General features: G+C 29.2%; 1 protein-coding gene across 6 annotated transcripts in view; it reads left to right on the top strand.

The window, feature by feature from the left end:
- LOC107447687 (teneurin-m) overlaps positions 1-17,838 on the top strand; it is a 391,268-nt gene that overhangs the window by 348,722 nt on the left and 24,708 nt on the right. For 3 of the 6 annotated variants that reach the window (XM_043040120.2, XM_071178686.1, XM_071178687.1), the window contains 9 exons: positions 4,429-4,519; positions 6,676-6,878; positions 8,385-9,398; positions 10,472-10,749; positions 13,925-14,036; positions 15,582-15,686; positions 15,779-15,973; positions 17,080-17,289; positions 17,500-17,685. In XM_043040120.2, coding sequence (XP_042896054.1) covers positions 4,429-4,519; positions 6,676-6,878; positions 8,385-9,398; positions 10,472-10,749; positions 13,925-14,036; positions 15,582-15,686; positions 15,779-15,973; positions 17,080-17,289; positions 17,500-17,685 — 2,394 coding nt within the window. Of the gene's footprint in view, positions 1-4,193; positions 4,334-4,428; positions 4,520-6,675; positions 6,879-8,384; positions 9,399-10,471; positions 10,750-13,924; positions 14,037-15,581; positions 15,687-15,778; positions 15,974-17,079; positions 17,290-17,499; positions 17,686-17,838 lie in introns of those variants that run through there. The other 3 variants (XM_071178689.1, XM_071178690.1, XM_071178688.1) reach the window with 2 other exon arrangements.

The raw sequence follows: 17,838 nt of genomic DNA, 5'->3' as shown, positions 1-17,838 counted from the left end.
AGCAACACCTCCTAGAAAGAACAGGCCTCAGCACGGGTTACCATAAATATCCCTTAGTAGTCCAAACGTAATGACATATTCTGTATTTTCAACCACTGCGCAGCTTAGTACCCCTAACGTAATGACATCTTTCTTATTTTTCGTCTACTGCGCAGTTAACTTCGTCACATCGGACTACTAAATTGATCCATGCTGAGGCCTTCCTTCTTCTAGGAGGTGTTGGCCAGTGGCGTTATCGCCAGAAGATACGAAACGTGTAAAAATAACAATAAATCGAAAATAAGCGCAATACAAATAAACACAGATGATTTCTTCATCCGTCTTTCAATGCGTAAAAAGATTCAAATGTTTAAAGCGCTAATTGCTTTAATCTTCGTTCATCCAAGAGCCGTGGTGGCTTATGGAGTAGAGCCCTCGTTTCCTAATGAGGTGAGTTCGAATCACAGCGATGGCTAGTCGATTCGAATTCCGCATCCTGTTCACACGACTTCAGTGCTGATGTAAAATATCCTCAGTGGTAGATCATGGGTTAGAGTCCCCTTGCCATCAGGCTAACCGTGGGAGGTTTTCGTATTTTTCCTCTCAATGTAATGCAAATGCGGGATAGTTTCATCAAAAAGTCCTCCACGATGGCAAATTTCTTCCAATACTTGATCCAGGAGTTCCCTTATCTTTTTAATTGCTTTCAAAATTGCAAGGCTACGGAGTTGAACATTGGCAGTCGCAAGCCCTATATTGGGTTGGCTGTTCTCTCAACGATGGTTATAAAATAAAATAAAAAATCTTAGCTCATCAGGGCTACAGTTAGGATCTGCATGACGATGATTGAAAAAGGGAACAAATTTTTCAATTATCTGAAAATACAATTATCCTATGAAAAACCTATACAAATATAACCTATACAAATAGCCTAAAATAATATAGAAAAGTATGAGTGTGATTAAAAAAATCAAACAGTTAAGCCACTCTTTCATAATTCGAAAAAAGGTAAGAATTCAAATTTTATTAAAAACAATTACTAGATACGTTAAAAATGCTTTAGTAGACTTTTCTTTTCAACGCAGTTCTTTTAAATTTTCTTTTTGAAATAAACCGTAATTACAAATTAAATTAGATAAGACATATTACATAGTAAATTCAACAAATCAAATAAACGCATTTTGTAACGCAACCATTAAAATTATTCATTTATGTATGTTCACATATTATGTTCACTTCACTGTTTTAAACTTTCAGTAAAGCTCACTTATTGTTATTATCGCTTCTCTAAACTTTTAAATAAAAATTTTACTTTTTTATTCATTTGCAAACATGCATTTTGTTTGAAAGTGTTCTTCATAATTTACTAAATTTATTTTTACTCGAAAATATTGCCGCCTTTTACTTTTTAAAAGCGGAAAATACATTTTGAACTGAACCTTTCAAAACTAACGCTGGCATCATTCAAAACACCATAACCTTTAAAATAAATACGGATGGACGCAGAAAAATATCGTCTGAGAAAATCATTACTTCTTCTTTTTCAGCGTGGAATTTCCATTAGTACATGCCTTTGGTTCGATTTGGTAAAAAGTTTTTCAAAACACTAATCGACTTTGTCGTCGACGACTACCCTTTTCAGAACTTTGATTCATTTGACGAAAATGAAAACTATATTTTTCTTTCTTTTTGTATTTTATAGTATTTCAAAGAATGTTTCTATTTGTCACTGTACGCCATTTCATCTTCTACTTTTTTTTAAATTTTTCCTCTTTTAAATTATATGTGCTATTTCATTACTATAATTCTTTACTCAAGGATTGATTGAATCTTTAAAGAAACTTATTTTTCATTTTTTCCCCCTATGAAATTAGAATTGTGGTTTTAAGAACGATAAGTTATGTTGCAATTTAGAGAAGCGATAGAATTTTTCATTTACTGATAAATAAAATTTTAAATACTTAAAATATAATTTCAGTTCAGCAACTAAAACTAGATAAAAATAACAATAAAAAATTGTTCAATTTAGCACTCAATTAAGGTTGCAGGAAAATTGCACCATATAATTGTTCAAAGAATCAATTTTATGTTTCAACATCGAATCAATTTTTCTGAGATGATGGAGATAGAAAGTAGTAGGGGAGAAATGGCCAAAACCGTGCAGTTGGCTGAGGCTGGGACCCAGATTACATAAAAAAACAGCCTTTACATTGCAATTGTATGTATACATATATATACTTGAATTGATAATGCTTGAAATCTTATGCCTCTGCTTTTTAACTGAACTACTGCTGCCATTTATGAGAAATCGCTTGAAATTAGTCGCAGACAGACACCCTGCTAGTTTGATACGAATGAATGAAAAACATAGTATGCTATTTATGTTCGCCTGCGTTTTTAAAAATTCGGTTAGAGAAGTAGTGATTTTTAATTCGTTAATTTGACGCCTGAAAGCAACGTCACGCGTAGTCAAATCATAGCACTTGCTTAAACCACGATTCAGCGACCAATTAGATTTGACACAAATGAGTGACGTCGCTTTCAGGTATTTAATGAAATATAACCTGAAAATTGATATATAGCATGATAATAAACCAAGCCCAAAAGTTGTATCATTAACGTGCCAAATACAATAACTTAATTAAGCACAACCATGTGATTTCAAAGGTGTTCTTCCTCTCGAGTTGCAAGTACCCAAACTAATTTTGCAGTTTCTTATCGACTTAAAATTTATTTTAGGTGATTAAGTATCTTCTTAATGTGAATACTTTAATGGTAAAAACAGATTTTATATCACATTTAAATTATTCTAGGTCTTTTTTTGGTGTTTAATGGCTCTTTTGGATAAAATTCGAGTTTTTAAGTCGAATATGACACAAAACTACAACAATGGGGGAAATGAAGTACTGCAGAGCAACATGATAAAAGTTTCGTTTGTTAATCTTCATTAAAGGAGGGCCATAATAATTATTTGTTGTCATAAATAATTATTCCAGAGTAGTAGTAGTAGTAGTAGTTCATTTACGTCGCACTAGAGCTGCACAATGGGCTATTGGCGACGGTCTGGGAAACATCCCTGAGGATGATCCGAAGACATGCCATCACAATTTTGATCCTCTGCGGAGGGGATGGCACCCCCGCTTCGGTAGCCCAACGACCTGCACGCGAAGTCGAGCACATTACGGTAGCACAGTTTAACGAGGACCAATACCGCACACCCTCGGTCCCTACGCAGACTGATCCAAGTGGGTCACCCACCCGCACACTGACCGCATCCAGTGATGCTTGACTTCGGTGATCTGCTGAGAATCGTGTCTTAACGATCAGTCCACTGCGGGACAAAGAATTATTCCAGAAGGTGCTCGAGTTGTAAACTAGTAGTAGTAATGGGCACAATGCACAATGGGCAATTGGTGACGGTTTGGGAATCATCCCTGCTAGGATAATCTGAATTTCAGAAAGTAAAAAAGTATTTTTATTTCATTCTTTCTATTTGCATAAAAAGGGGGTCTTTGGAATATCTTATTTGATTATCTATAATTTCACAAAAAGCAAAAATAAATCGGATAAATAGTTTGAGTATCGAAGGGAAAGGGACGAGGTTGAAAAATACTATTTCTTACAAAATTCGAAAGGTTCGAAAATTCCTAATTGCGGCAACTTTCGCGAAGTTTTTTTTTGTTGCGACTTGTTGCGACTAAAATAAATAAACAATCAATTCATCAAACATTGCGCGGTAGAATTTGAATTTGCCCCGCAGAAGAATGATCATTAAAACACAATGTTCCCTGTAAATCATCGAAGTCAAACATCAATGTCAGCGGTCATTGTGCCGATGGATGACCACTTCAATCAGCCTGTGAAGAGACCGAGTGTGTGCTGTATCGGTTCACGCTAAACTGTTCTGCAGTAAAGTGCAGGACTTCGTGCACTGGTCGTCGGGCTACTGAAGCGGAGGAATCATCCCCTCTGCAGAGGATCTAATGTAGGTCTTCGGATCATCCTCAGAGATGTTTCCCAGACCACACCAATAACCCGTTGGGCAGCTCTAGTGCGACGTAAATAAAACTACGATGACAGTAATTTGAATTTTGAACTCCCTTCTTCAAAGGTGAGACGAGGAATTACACTTTTTATTCACCCTTCAGTTTATAAGCCTTAATAATTTTCTTTAAACTTAAGCTGCACAGAACTAGGTAGTCAAAATCGCTCTAAAACTCAAAAAATGACACAAAATTTAAAGTTGGTTTAAAATAAAACGATAAATTAAAACTTATACATTATTTAAAACTTTTGCAGGGATTAATTTTATTTATAAAATTTAGGCGATAGTTTTTTAGTAATGAAACCTAAGGTAGACTTATTTTTAGTATTTCTTTCAGGTACTTGAGTTTTTTAACTTGTCATCAAATTAGTAAATGGTATTTTCTTTCCCTACTTTATTTTCAGATGTTCCCAAGCTATCCGCATCTGCGAAAAAAAGTGATACAAATGCTTCTCATGGAACTTCGCACCATGTGGATTCAAAAAATCCTGAAAGGCAAGTAGTAAACTAAACTCTTATTAATTTAATGATAAGCATTACACAGTAGTGGACTTCAAACTATTTAAGAAGTAGTACGCTTATTAACTTTATGTGTCCTTGTATCAGGGTACATATAAAAAATCAAGAAAAGAACTGTTTTGAGGAAACAGAAAAAGTTTTGTTTTTGTTTGAAACATTTTTTTTATTTATTTATTTAAGAAAGAAACCTTACTTGCTGGTTTTAAATCTCTAACCTTGTCTGTCAGAGTTAAGAGAAATTAGTTAGAAACTTAAATTACCTATTAGTTTAGAACTTCTCATTAAAGTTTACTTAAATTGGTGTTTTACTAGTGTTTGTATTTTGTCTAGCTTACTGCTTCATGTAGGAATGAAGAAAACCGCTTCAACCGTCTCAGAAATGCAAACAGACTTGTTAATTTTTTCTTTCTCCTAAGCTTGGAATTGTGGTTTTAAGAATGGTATATAGGTTATGCTGCAATTTTAAAAAGTAAAAATATTCTACAAGTGCTAATAAATAGAATTTGAGATATTTTAACCTCCTCACTTCTGAATCATAAAGGAATATTGCAAAAATATATTTTGCAGTTCTGAATTTCTATTTTATGGCCCTAAGTCATAATAAGATAAATAAAATATGAATTACACTGCTATTGGGCTAAAAATTTTAGGTACACATATGTGGACCTCTGGTTTTAATTAACCCCTTCCCAGTATCGCCCGAATCCAGTTTGGGCGCAGTATTTGGGGTGCCCGAACTGACTTCGAGCAAGAGAAAAATTAACGTTTCTATTTTGTGAAGCCCAAGCTGAGGTCGTTTCTACTTTAGGATACTTAATTCGCTATTTTTCTAATAGATGGCATTAGTGATTTTAGTTTTTCACTGATTATGACTTTAGCTGAGAGAGGGAAAATGTGGGTCGGACACTTTCCAGAACACATTCCACCAACAGGGAAAATATCTACTCCAACCAGACAGTGTTTTATATGCTGTCCTAAATATAAAGAAGGGAAGAGGATGGGATGTGAGGCACGAGTTAATTGCAAAGCGTGCGAAATGGGCTTGAGTGCAATACCAGGTTTTGGGATACACCATACTGTAAAAATTTGTAAAATTTATGTATTGAAAATCATATTGTGTTTTTATTTTATACTAGTTATGTTGCATTTAGCTTCGAAATTTTGTTTAATTTGCTCTAATTGAATATGATATGTGTGTAATCCATTACTTTTTTTTATGTGCATGTAAAAATTATAAACACAGCAGTTATTGCATTTAAAATTTTAGTTATTTAATAAAAAACCATTTTCTAACTTTTATAATAATATAAAGAACAAAATTAAACAGTCAAAAAAATGTTCCATTTTTGGTCCATTTTTCTGAAATATGTTAAGGGATTAAGTACAATATAATATACAGTATAATATACAGAGTTAATTAAGTATAATATACAGGGTGTCCTGTAAATGTTGCGACAAACTTCTAATGAAAGTACATCATAAGGATTAAGAATTACCTAGGAAATCATCACTGGAAATATCATCTTACGATGCCAGGGGCACTTACCTATTATGGACATGTTGTTTGTGTACCAAAGGACTTTTTACATGCGAAACCGTCAATGGGCTTACATGTGTATACACGTTGGCTTTTAAGTGGATAACCAGGATCAAAATTAGAGCACACAGCTTACCATCAGTGGTTTGAAAAATATTCTTACCAACTGCATCTTCAGTGAAATATATTAAAGTTTTGACTTGCGACCTGTTATTCCAACTGTTAGATATATGTTACCTAAAATTATCACTCTAATCTCGTTATTGGTTATGAATCACATGATTATTTACAATTATTTTCATCTATATCTATTACAGTAAAAGAACTATTAAGCACTACAGTTTCTAATAAAACTTAGTATAATATAAGAAATATTTAAAATTTAAGTTTTAATCTCCATAATTTTGAACTCTTTTATTCTTTCTTCTAGTAACAATCAAATATTGTGTTTAGTTAGTTTTTTGTGACATTATGGTAAAGTCAACTATTTTATATTGAAGCTAATAATAATAATTTGTTGATTAAATCTTTATTTTGATTTTTCAATTAATTATCATTTTTTCTAATTTAACTTCTTTTTTGTCTTTAAATGCAGGTGTCATATGTCATATCCTTCAACAGCATCTGTGCCTGGTATCCCCGTCCGCAATAACCTGAGGCGTCCACTGTCCAGCCGATTTAGTCATTCACGATTTCAGTTTAGAAAAACATTATCATCTCGATGTAGTTGGAAATGCACTGCTATTATTTTCATTTTTTTATCATTGGTTCTTTTAACTTCCCTAGCATATTTCATTGGTAAGTCAAATTTTATTAGTACATTTTGCATGTTTATTCATTTTTTCTTTTTTTTAATAAAACAGTCTTAGTATGATATGTGAATGATATATGTATGTATGATATATAGTATGATATATGATAATGTGAAAAGTAAGTGTCTGGTAAAGATTAACAAATTATTGTTTATTTATTTCTTTTACTTTGTGTCATTAGTTTAATGATATTATCATCTTTTTTTCTAATGATACTGTTTAGCAGGGCTGATTATGCTCTGAAAGAAATCCGGATTTTTCACTAACCGTGATCCGAAAGTTTCCGGAGATCGAAGGTCCAGAGGTTTATAAAAATCATTGATCCCAAAAGTTTCCGGAAATCAAATTTTGAAAGGTGGAACTTAAAAACACATTTTATTTTATTTGTTTGTAAGGGAGAGCCAGATACTTTATAAGCTTTATATTCAAGATTTATATTAATTTTTTATCAGTAAATAGTTATCATTATCGTAAACTCAAGAAAGAAAGACATATTTGTAAATTTCAATTATTTCTCCAGGTTATCATAGGTATGTGTAAATGGTAAAAGTATAAGTAAAATTTTAAATATATTTTAAGTAACTAAGAAAGATTGAGAAAATGGAAGAAGAAAAACCTGTTTACATTTTTTTCCATTTAATCTGTTTTTTTTTTTTTTTTTTTTTTTTTTTTTTTTTTTTTTTTTTTTTNGGAATTTTGACTTGGGCTCACAATCACCCCTGGTTTAATGACTTTCGAAAAACTGAAACGGTGGTAGAGATTTGATTGCATATTTTGTTATGTTTTTAATAGATAAAAAAGAAAGAAAGAAGCATAGAACTTTCCTCCGTGAATTAGGAAATTTGAAAATGTTGTACCATTCTTATAAAGTTCAAAATATTTATTAACTGTTAACTTAAAAATTTAAATGGATGTATAAATAAAAGAATTATAGTAAAAACTATTTTTATATGCTTCTGAAATAAAAATTATTTTAAAATTGTATAAGTAAGGATTTACATTTCAATTCTTTATGGAAATACATTTCATCTCTATTAAAACTAATGAGGAGTAATATTATTTATATTTTTAAATAAAAATTGTAGATTAAGTTATTGTAGTAAATTTTTTAATGTTTATTATCTAATTTATTAAAACTAATAAATTTGGTAATTTTTTCCCTCCAAAAAATTTAATATTTTTTCAAGTATAGAAATAAGAACTAAATTTAAGAATTAATCATAATATTAATGATCACTACAACAATAATCAGATAAGGTATGAAATTTTTGTCGGAAGAATCGTAAATTGCATATGGTTTATTAAAGTTTTCACATTAATCTTAATTATTATAATTTTGTTTCATTCAAATAATTACATGACCAGGAACTTTCCCCTTTCCTTTTGAGTGATTCATGTATCCTTTTCCTTTATGTACCAACTATATTTATGTTTTCTTAAAGTTTTTGACATTATTTTTTTAATTACTATTAGAAAGCTTCTCTTTTTTTAGCAGTTGCAGTTCTGAATTGGCAGTATGCGAACAAACACCCTTGTCCTGTGATGATTGAAGACATGGGCAGAACTAGTGATGGAACAGAAATCAAAAGTATGTACCCTTTATGCAAATGTAATAAACCTAGTGAAATTGTACCTCATATACGAAAAATTAGAGAAGCTGGCAGTACTATTATTAATAATCCCATTGAAGACTATAAAACTATACCCACTACTTTAAAAAGTGTTTTAGAAGAGCATGGTGATGTTTCTAGTGGTGAAGCAGCCATTGCAGAAGAATCTCCTGATGAGGTAGATTTCACTGTTGCCAAATTACCTAATGCTGAGCTCAATGATGATTATTTAATACCTTTGGATGCATTTGATTCAAATGGTAAAAGTAAAAGGGAAAAATTCCCAATTGCAGAAGAGCTAAGATTAAGAGATGATTCAAACAATAAAAAACACCAGACACCAATCCAGGTTGTATCCAGTCCTGAAGCATTGATCCAAGATGCTTCAGCTTTGTTGCTCAATCATTTCGATCGTCTCAAAGAAGAAAGTGTCATCGATCCTCCTATCTTATTGCCAAAAAGCTCTGAGGTGTCTGATATCTATAAATATCCAGAATATGAGCAAGTTGACAAGTATTATCCCTCTGAGCAACCATCTGTTAAGATTTCATCCACCACTGAGGAGGTGCAAGAAATAACTATGAACAGCTCGCTGTCTGGATCAACATTATCGGAAAGTTTTTCTGTTTCACCATTTGGTGGTGAATTTGTAAGTGGTGTGGCTTCTTCAACCACTGAGGGTATTAGTGTTGAGGATAAAAATGTTGAATCAGGCTTTTCTAATGCATTATCAAAAGTCTCTACTTATAGTAATGAAGAGTTGGACGCACCATCAGAAGATGAAGTGACACATTCAGTTCGTGAAGATAGTTCTGATAATCTCTCTTTAGCTGTAACTACAGCTTCAGTCAGTTCTGAGTCAACTTTTGCATCAGCATCTGAGAATCTCACTTATGGTAAGTTACAGATTGTATACCTCCAGTGTTGTCTGATGTGGCTTCTACCAAACTGCTCACCATTTCTTTTCTGCTTTGGCTTAACCTTCTGAAATGCTCTCTAACCAGAAAACTTACTTCCATTGTTTCATTTTTCCTTGTAAGTTTACTAATTATAGTGTACTTAATTTTATAATGTACTAACAACTAACAATACTAATTTTGGGGTTTTGGAGGTATGCATTATGAAACTGTTGCAACACTTTTCTTTATATGGGTGATTGTGGAATTAGTTCATTGTTAATTTACTTAACGCATTTTTTAATGCTCGCACAGATGGGATATTGAATTTGTGTAATGTTATTCATCAAATGATTTACCTGGCTGTTTTTAAAAGGCTTATAGAAAAGTTCCAACAGTTTTATTGTGGACTTATTTTTAAACTTTTTTTATTATTAAAGTAGATGCTATCATGTTTGATAAATATTATAGTATATTGAATTGTCTTACTTTATCAGTTCTTCTATTAACGTTATTGTTAAACTAATAAGTGAAACATTTTATTCATTAAAATATAAGTTAGACAAACCAAATTTAATGTTAACTGGTGCATTTTGTTTAGTTTATTGTATTTTAAATTAAAATGTTTTATAATTTTGTTTGTCCTGATTTATTTCTGTTTGGCAGCTTTAAATTATTTCATTCAATTTTTTTTTTAAATTTATAAAAAAAACTAGATTTACTTCTATATGTTTTAATTTTAGTTATGTTATTATTTATTCTAATTTCTATTTTGTTACTTTTCAAATCTCTTCTCTTTTTTCTAGTTTTTAATTCTTTGCTTGTTCTTACTGTCTATTTTTTAAGCTATTACTATCAGCTAAATTTAATTCATATTTCCTTTGGGAAATTACTCTTTCATTTATTTTTTATATTATGTTCATATTTATATAATTTGATTAATTTTATGATCAATTTTTTTTTTTGTAAAAGAACAATATGGGTATAACTTTGTAGAGATGTACAGTTAATTAAGGTTAAAACAAATGTAGTACGTGAAAATAACAAACTAACAATGGTATGAAATCTTTCAGGCCCTTCTTCATTACCCTCAAAGACATTGCCTCCCACTACAGAAACGTTTTCAGAAATTTATTTAGGAAAAACATATGCTCGTAAAGTTGACTCATTTGGCCATTGGAATATTCATTTTCAACAACACGCCCCCTCTTTAGTCAAATTCAATTATTCCTTACCTGAAGGTGCTAGTGTTGGTGTTTATGGAAGAAGGAATGGCATACCTACACACACAAGGTATGATTTTGTAGAGATTTTGGACACCAGAAAAAAGGATAGCAAGAGATCTACGAAGGTAATTATTCATTTTCATTGTTACCTTAACAGTTGTTTTATTTTATTTTTTAGAAAAAGCAACAAAACAAAAATGGTGATTTATTTATTGTTTGACTGAAAAAAATGTTGAATGTCATTGTGAAACTTATGATTATACTTGTTCCATTCATGTTACTACAAAGCCTGTTGAGTATTGAAATTATGTTTGTTTTATAAAGTGTCTGTATTTTATAAATTAGAATATCTTCAGTTGAAGAAACATTTTTCAAAATTAAACTTTACAGATACACAGACATTGATTACTACATTTTATATTTTATTTTTGGTGAAGCAGCATTTAATATTTTAAAGAGTTATGAGCTATAATTTTTAAGTTAAAGAGTTTTAAAATGCAGTTAAACTTAGTTATGAGGAGCTTGAAGGAACCATAATGTTTGCTTGTTTCAACTGAGTGCTTGTAAAAAACTGGTTCATGAAACTTCAACATACTTATTAAATTAAAAATATTGTACTTTATTTAATTTTTAATTCTGCTCAGTAAAAAATAAGTTTGCTAATTTGCTTTGAACTGTGAGATTGTCTCTTTGTAATGTTTTTGTACTTTTAACAAAACTCATGGCCCAGAAAGTACCAAAAAGGAATTCGTCAACATGAAAACCATTAATAAGGAAATTCCCCAAACAAAAAAAACATATTATTCAAGCTGTAAGAGGGAATTAAGTAGGTTTTATCCAGGTTTTCATTATAATTAGGTTTGACTTTATTAGCATATTTGCTTGATTATCAAAATTTGAAATAAAAGTTTTAACATGGTTTTAAAATTTATAGAAACTTTTGTAACTTTCAATATTGCTTTTTCTTTGCAGTAAAGTTCATTTTAAAATATTAAGCGCTTTTCAGACATTGAATATAGTTGTACGTTAGTGAGTGAATGATGATCATCGACATTGAATGATTTCCCAAGCTTTTTTTAATTCATAAACAGTTTTCATCTGGATACCTTTAACTTCCTCTCAATTTTTTTTTCTATATCCCATCCTTCAATTTCCACATTCATAATTTTGATCTTTTTGTTTGTAAGGGGGACGAAATTTTTCTTATATATGCTTGCAAAACTTGATAAAATAGAAAATTCTACTTATTCAGACAATAAAAATGCTGAGTTTTTTATTTTGAAAACATACATTAAACTCTAACTAAAATTTGATTTTACAAAATGACATTAATGGTTTTATTGAAGAATGGTTTTAGTATAGTTTGATATTGTAATGATTCCGTTCGTGCGAATTTGATTTTAAAAGAAGGGCTGTTTTTTTTTTAATTAAGTGGTTTTATTAGCAACAGTCACTGTATTCTTGAATGAAATGATAAAATATGGTGAAGCTAGTGATGTTACGATTATTTGATAAATATAGGTTAAGCTATTGTTCTCTTATGGATAATGCAAATATAATTTGATATAGATATAGTAATAAATGAATCAATATATTTATTTCTGTTAATATGTTTTAATACAAATATGTGTAAATATGTTTTCTTATTATATAACTTTATTTTTAAAACATGAAATATATTCTCATTAAACTGAAACTTATGTCTATTAATTTATTTTGACAACATTTACTATTGTATTATTATGTTTTGCACTGTGGGTATCATCTTATTATTGAAATCATTTAGTGGGAAAAAGCCAATGGCATTTTATGGTGTAAAAAGAGTTAGAAAATGCTCAATGCTTTTAACATTTTATAGTTTTATGTCAATTATGTAACATTTTTTTTCTATTAATAAGCAGTATTAATATTTTCTTATCAATGTTTATTATTTAAGAAAAAATTATATTTTCCACATTGTTTATTCTTGTTTATGTAAAAGTACATTTAATTTCATTTAAAATAGAGTTCATGTCTTAAATAATAGAAATCACTAAATAATAGCATTGTGCATGTACCTTAATTATCAAACTAGTCTTTTTTGTTAAACAAATACTAAGAGGTACAAAACTTATTGTTTAATTTTAAAAGATTTAACCTTCATTTTATTATATTTCTAGAAACATGTATTAAAAAATTTCATACCACCACTTAAAATAATTTTATTGTTTATTTATCAAACTCTTGTTTTATAATACATACTTCTGGTTTAATCCTTGGTTAGTTTTTATTAAACAAAAACTATGAATTGCAAATATTGCTGAATAAATTTATTTTGTTATTTTTTATTACATATATGAATTGTATTCTCTAAGAACTAGTTTTCTTGTTTATTTATTTTCTATTTATCTATAAATTAAGTCAAAATCTGGATCCCTGTCTTGTTTATTATTTACTTACTTCATCTATAAGTTAACAATAAGTATAAAAGTCACAAATGTTGTTTTTTATAAGTCAAAGTCTACTTTCTCATTTTGATGACTTGAAAAGTTTAAAATTGAATATTATTAAACAATATTGAATGTGTTTTTCGTTTTAGTGTATATCTTTTTATTAAATCTTTTACTTTAATATATATATTTATATATACTGGGCCTGCACTAAGGATTTCAAATTATTACCCAATAAATTAGTCAAGTATCAAAAGTATTTGCCAATTTTCAAAAGTCTTCACCAAATACAAATCTTCACAATTTTTCGTATATATTTTGCTCCCTAGTGAAAAAAATCATTTGGCTAGGTGGCGAATGCTTAGCCCAGCCTTGTATTGATATTTTTTTTCTCTCAAAAAGTTACGTGTCCAAGCATCTTTTTTTTTACAAATATATTAACATTAAAAAACAAAATGTAAAAGTTATTCTTAGGTAATGTCGCAAATAAGTGGTAATAGTAGGTGCTTCCTTTATGTGCAACACTCTACTATTGCAAAATTAAAAAGTTAACTACAGCAATAAATACGAAGAACTATATAGAAGCAAATGTAATGATAGTCTATGAATCCCAAAGGCCTCTGTTCCCACTGTAGCGGTCTGTAAGAGAATGTTTGATTAGAACTTGGCAAAGGATAAGATGGTCACCATCCATGACCAGTCCTAGATTACAAAAGTGTAGAAGCTATGCAGAAATTGTGCAAGTGTTTCTGGAGACAGTTGTGGCCAGTGATGACCCTCTACTCAGCCACCATATTGCTTCTTTATATTTATTTATTTATCTCAAATAATTACTTATCCATATTTTTAAGCCATTATGTTTCATTTTTAGGACTCTTTTATAATGGAGTTTGTACAGTTCTTAGATCAAGGCTCTTGGTATATATCTGTATATAATGATGGAGAACAGCCTCAACAAGTTGCCTTTATACCGAATTTAACTGGTGAGATTAATAATCTGTTATACATTAGATTTTTGAATTAAGTGTGCTTTAAGAATGAAATTCTTTTCAAGATTTTCCTGAATTTCTTATCCAAATGAGATATTATACAAATTGTGTGTGAACAATGGATTAAAATTATATACATTTATATAAAATCTAAACTCTGTTATTATATTGATTATTACTAAGTCAATTTAAATCTAATTATTGTTTATTACTATAGTTATAAATTTAAAACTTCCTAATTTACAATGAAACTAAAAATCTCTACTACTTTTAACCGCTTCATTCCTGATAAAAATCATGTGGCATATTAATATTTTTAATTTTCTTGTATGTTTATGCTCTAAAGCTATTTTTTGGCTTATGCATTAAAAACTAATACATTTATGTTTATTTCATGCAATTTTTTTAAATATTTTTTTGTTTTAAAATTAATTTTAAATAACTAAAATTAAATCTTCTTTTCTCTCTATTAGTTTACATTAAACAACAAAAAAGCATTTCAAAATGAAAGTGAAATGCTTCTTTTATTGCAAGAAATTATAAATATTGATTGGATTAAACAAATAATAGATCAATATTTTTGAATGCTTTTTTTCCCCTTGATGTGCTGGAAGTACTTGTGTTTCTTGATCATAAAATAAACTAGGTATGGAAGATTTAAAGAAAAAAAATTATTTAATATTTATATTTAACTGATGACTATTTCTACAATAGAATCTAAATGTTTTCTGATATTGATTTTAGTGCTTAAAAACAATATCATTTTGCAAGAATCATAAACATTAAAATCATGTATATTGTTAAAATCATATATATTTTACAATGGTACCTATATTTAAATTTAATTTAGTGATCAAAATTAAAGAAAATTGGTCAAATGGCAATAAAGAAAATTAGTCAAATTTTATTAAATTTCGAATTTTATTTTTGATGTTAAATGTGAAATTTTCAATAGCATATAAGAGTTTAATCCAACACTTAACTCATATTATTCTTTATGGCAATTGTAATTTTATTGCCATTTAATATCTGAATTCAAAATTAACTCTAATTTTCACTAACTAAAAAGGCTTTAATTAAACATGTCTTTAATTCGTTTTTGTATAAAAGTTATTAGAGACAATAATAAAATGTACTTCTGTCTCTATATAATAAAATTTTTAATATATTTAAAATATTGCAAGTAATTTTCTACTAGTATATAACAGATGTGATATGAAGGAATAAAATAAAAATATGAATCTTAATTTAATTATTCGGTACAAAAAATGAAAGTCAGTAATAACTCTTTTGTGTACCAAGCTTAATATTAATTCTTTAAACATTTAAAAAAAATTGTTTACTTTTATTACATTAAAAAAAAATCAATGTAGCAAAACACTCCACCTATTGATTGTTCAAAATGCTGAGGTTCAATGTGTAGATATTTTTTTATATTAAGATTCCTTAACTTTCTTACTATTAAGTCATTCAATATTGATGTTTTGGTTTTTATAAAGTGCAAAATTTTAATTTAAATTTTTAACTTTTTATTTGTAGATCAAACTAGTCTTCCTTGTCCATACGATTGTCATGGACATGGTACATGTGTCATGGGAAGCTGTATTTGTGAGCCCGATTTTGCTGGCGAATCCTGTTCAAGTAGTAAGTTCTGTTTGTATCTTTTTAATTAAGGAAACTAATTATGATACTGAAACTCATTAGAATAATAATGAATCTTACTTTATTTATTTTAGGAGTATGTCCTGTTTTATGTAGTGGACGTGGTCATTACGTAAACGGGGAATGTCTCTGTAGCCCGAGTTGGAAGGGTAAAGAATGTCAACTACGTGAAGATGAATGTGAAATTTCAGATTGCAATGGTCATGGAGATTGTATTGATGGAATTTGCCATTGTTTTCCTGGTTACAAAGGATTTCACTGTGAAGAAGGTTTGCATATTTCTATTCATTTACGCAATTTTTTTATGAGTTATTTTCTTATAAAATTAATTAATGTAATTTGATTTAATCGAACAAGTATTAGGAATTATAATTAAATTGTCTATAATAGATTATATGAGCATTAAATGTTGCAGATTATCTTGCTTTTAAATTATTTTAAAGAAATTATGTTGTATTTATTACTTTGTTTTAACAGAAAAGAAATTGAGACTTAATGCTTTATGTGCTTCAATGAAATTTATCTTATTTTATATTATGCTAATAAACAATCAATATACATTAATATGCTTTCAATTCCACGTGTAAATTGAATTTTTTTTTAATAAATTTTGAAATTTTTTTTTACTATTTGAATTTTCATTTTTATCTTCTCAAAAATCATAGTTTATTCCCCTCTTTTTTTGTTACCATTTATAAACTTGAGTACACTTGCATTTCACATTTAATATGATGCAAAGATTAATTTAATGTATGTTTCTCCATAATTCTATATAAAAGCATATACATCTATTATAATACTATAAGACAGAAGTTTTTGTATAATTTAAAAATCTTCAATAATTGTTTATTGATTCTTTATATATATATATATATACTNATATATCTATATATAATTTACAATTTATTTGTTGTTAACTAGACATAATTTTAAAAAAGGTGTTGCTAATGTTCCCTCACAATTTTAGCATTTTAAATGCTTGGTTTCAAGCTTTTCTAAAGTTTGAACCGTGTATTTATTCTCCTGTAACAAATACTCTTATTTGTCACTGTGGTGTTTAAATTAAAGAATTCTTTATTTACTTCGAGTGGTAACATTTAGAAGTTGTAATGACTTTCAATTCACTTTATTTAGGTAGTGTAAATATCTTTGATTTTATGACATAATATGAAATGAAAGTTTTTCCATTTTTTAGAGTTGATTAGGTTTATAAACAGAGCTCTTTTTGTTTTGTGTGTGTGCCATCCTAGTCTTTCAGTTGTATTATCATAGTATTTCAATTATGTTATCATAGCTCTGTTTATTTATTCTTACCTTCTTGATTGATAGTGTTTCAGCTGTGTTAACATAGTTCATTTTATTTACTCTTACTTAGTTGACTGCCTAGACCCTGCTTGCTCGGAGCATGGAACTTGTGCCAATGGAATGTGCATATGTCGAAAGGGATGGAAGGGTGCCGATTGTGGGGAACCGGATTCAGATTCATTACGTTGTCTGCCCGATTGCTCTGAACATGGCCATTTCGATGTTGAGCTACAGAGGTGTGTTTGTGATAATCGTTGGTCAGGTCCTGATTGCTCCCAAGGTGAGATTCTTCGTCAATCTCCATTGTATTTATATATTTTATTCCTTTTTATTACAATCTTATTCATATACTAATCTTTTGTTTCATCATCTCTAATGAAGCAATTTTTTTCTATGAATCTAAAATAAAGTTCAGAATGATGTTATTCATTGAATCAACTGTTATTTAAAAGGTGAAGAGTAAAATTCCACTTTTTGTGTTAATTTCTAGAGCGATGTGATTTGGATTGTGGTTATCATGGTCACTGCCAAGGAAATGTTTGCATCTGTGATAGTGGCTGGTCTGGACCAAAGTGCAATGAAAAGCAATGTGATCCACGCTGCCTTGAAAATGGACAATGCGTTAATGGAACGTGTATTTGCATCCAGGGATGGAACGGTTATTTTTGTACTTTAGGTGAGTGTAAAGCAAATGTGGCTTAGAAGTTTTGTTATGGCTTAAAAGTTCTAACATTCAAGAATTTTAATTTAAATAAACAAAAATTTGTTCTTCATAATGAAAAAGGTTGAAAATATTATACATTTTACTGCAAAAGTCATTTTAGATCTC

Source organism: Parasteatoda tepidariorum, chromosome 3 (assembly GCF_043381705.1).
Source record: "Parasteatoda tepidariorum isolate YZ-2023 chromosome 3, CAS_Ptep_4.0, whole genome shotgun sequence".
Taxonomy (NCBI): Eukaryota; Metazoa; Arthropoda; class Arachnida; order Araneae; family Theridiidae; genus Parasteatoda; species Parasteatoda tepidariorum.
Note: the sequence above shows the minus strand (reverse complement) of the source record. Positions and strands in the feature narration are given on the sequence as shown.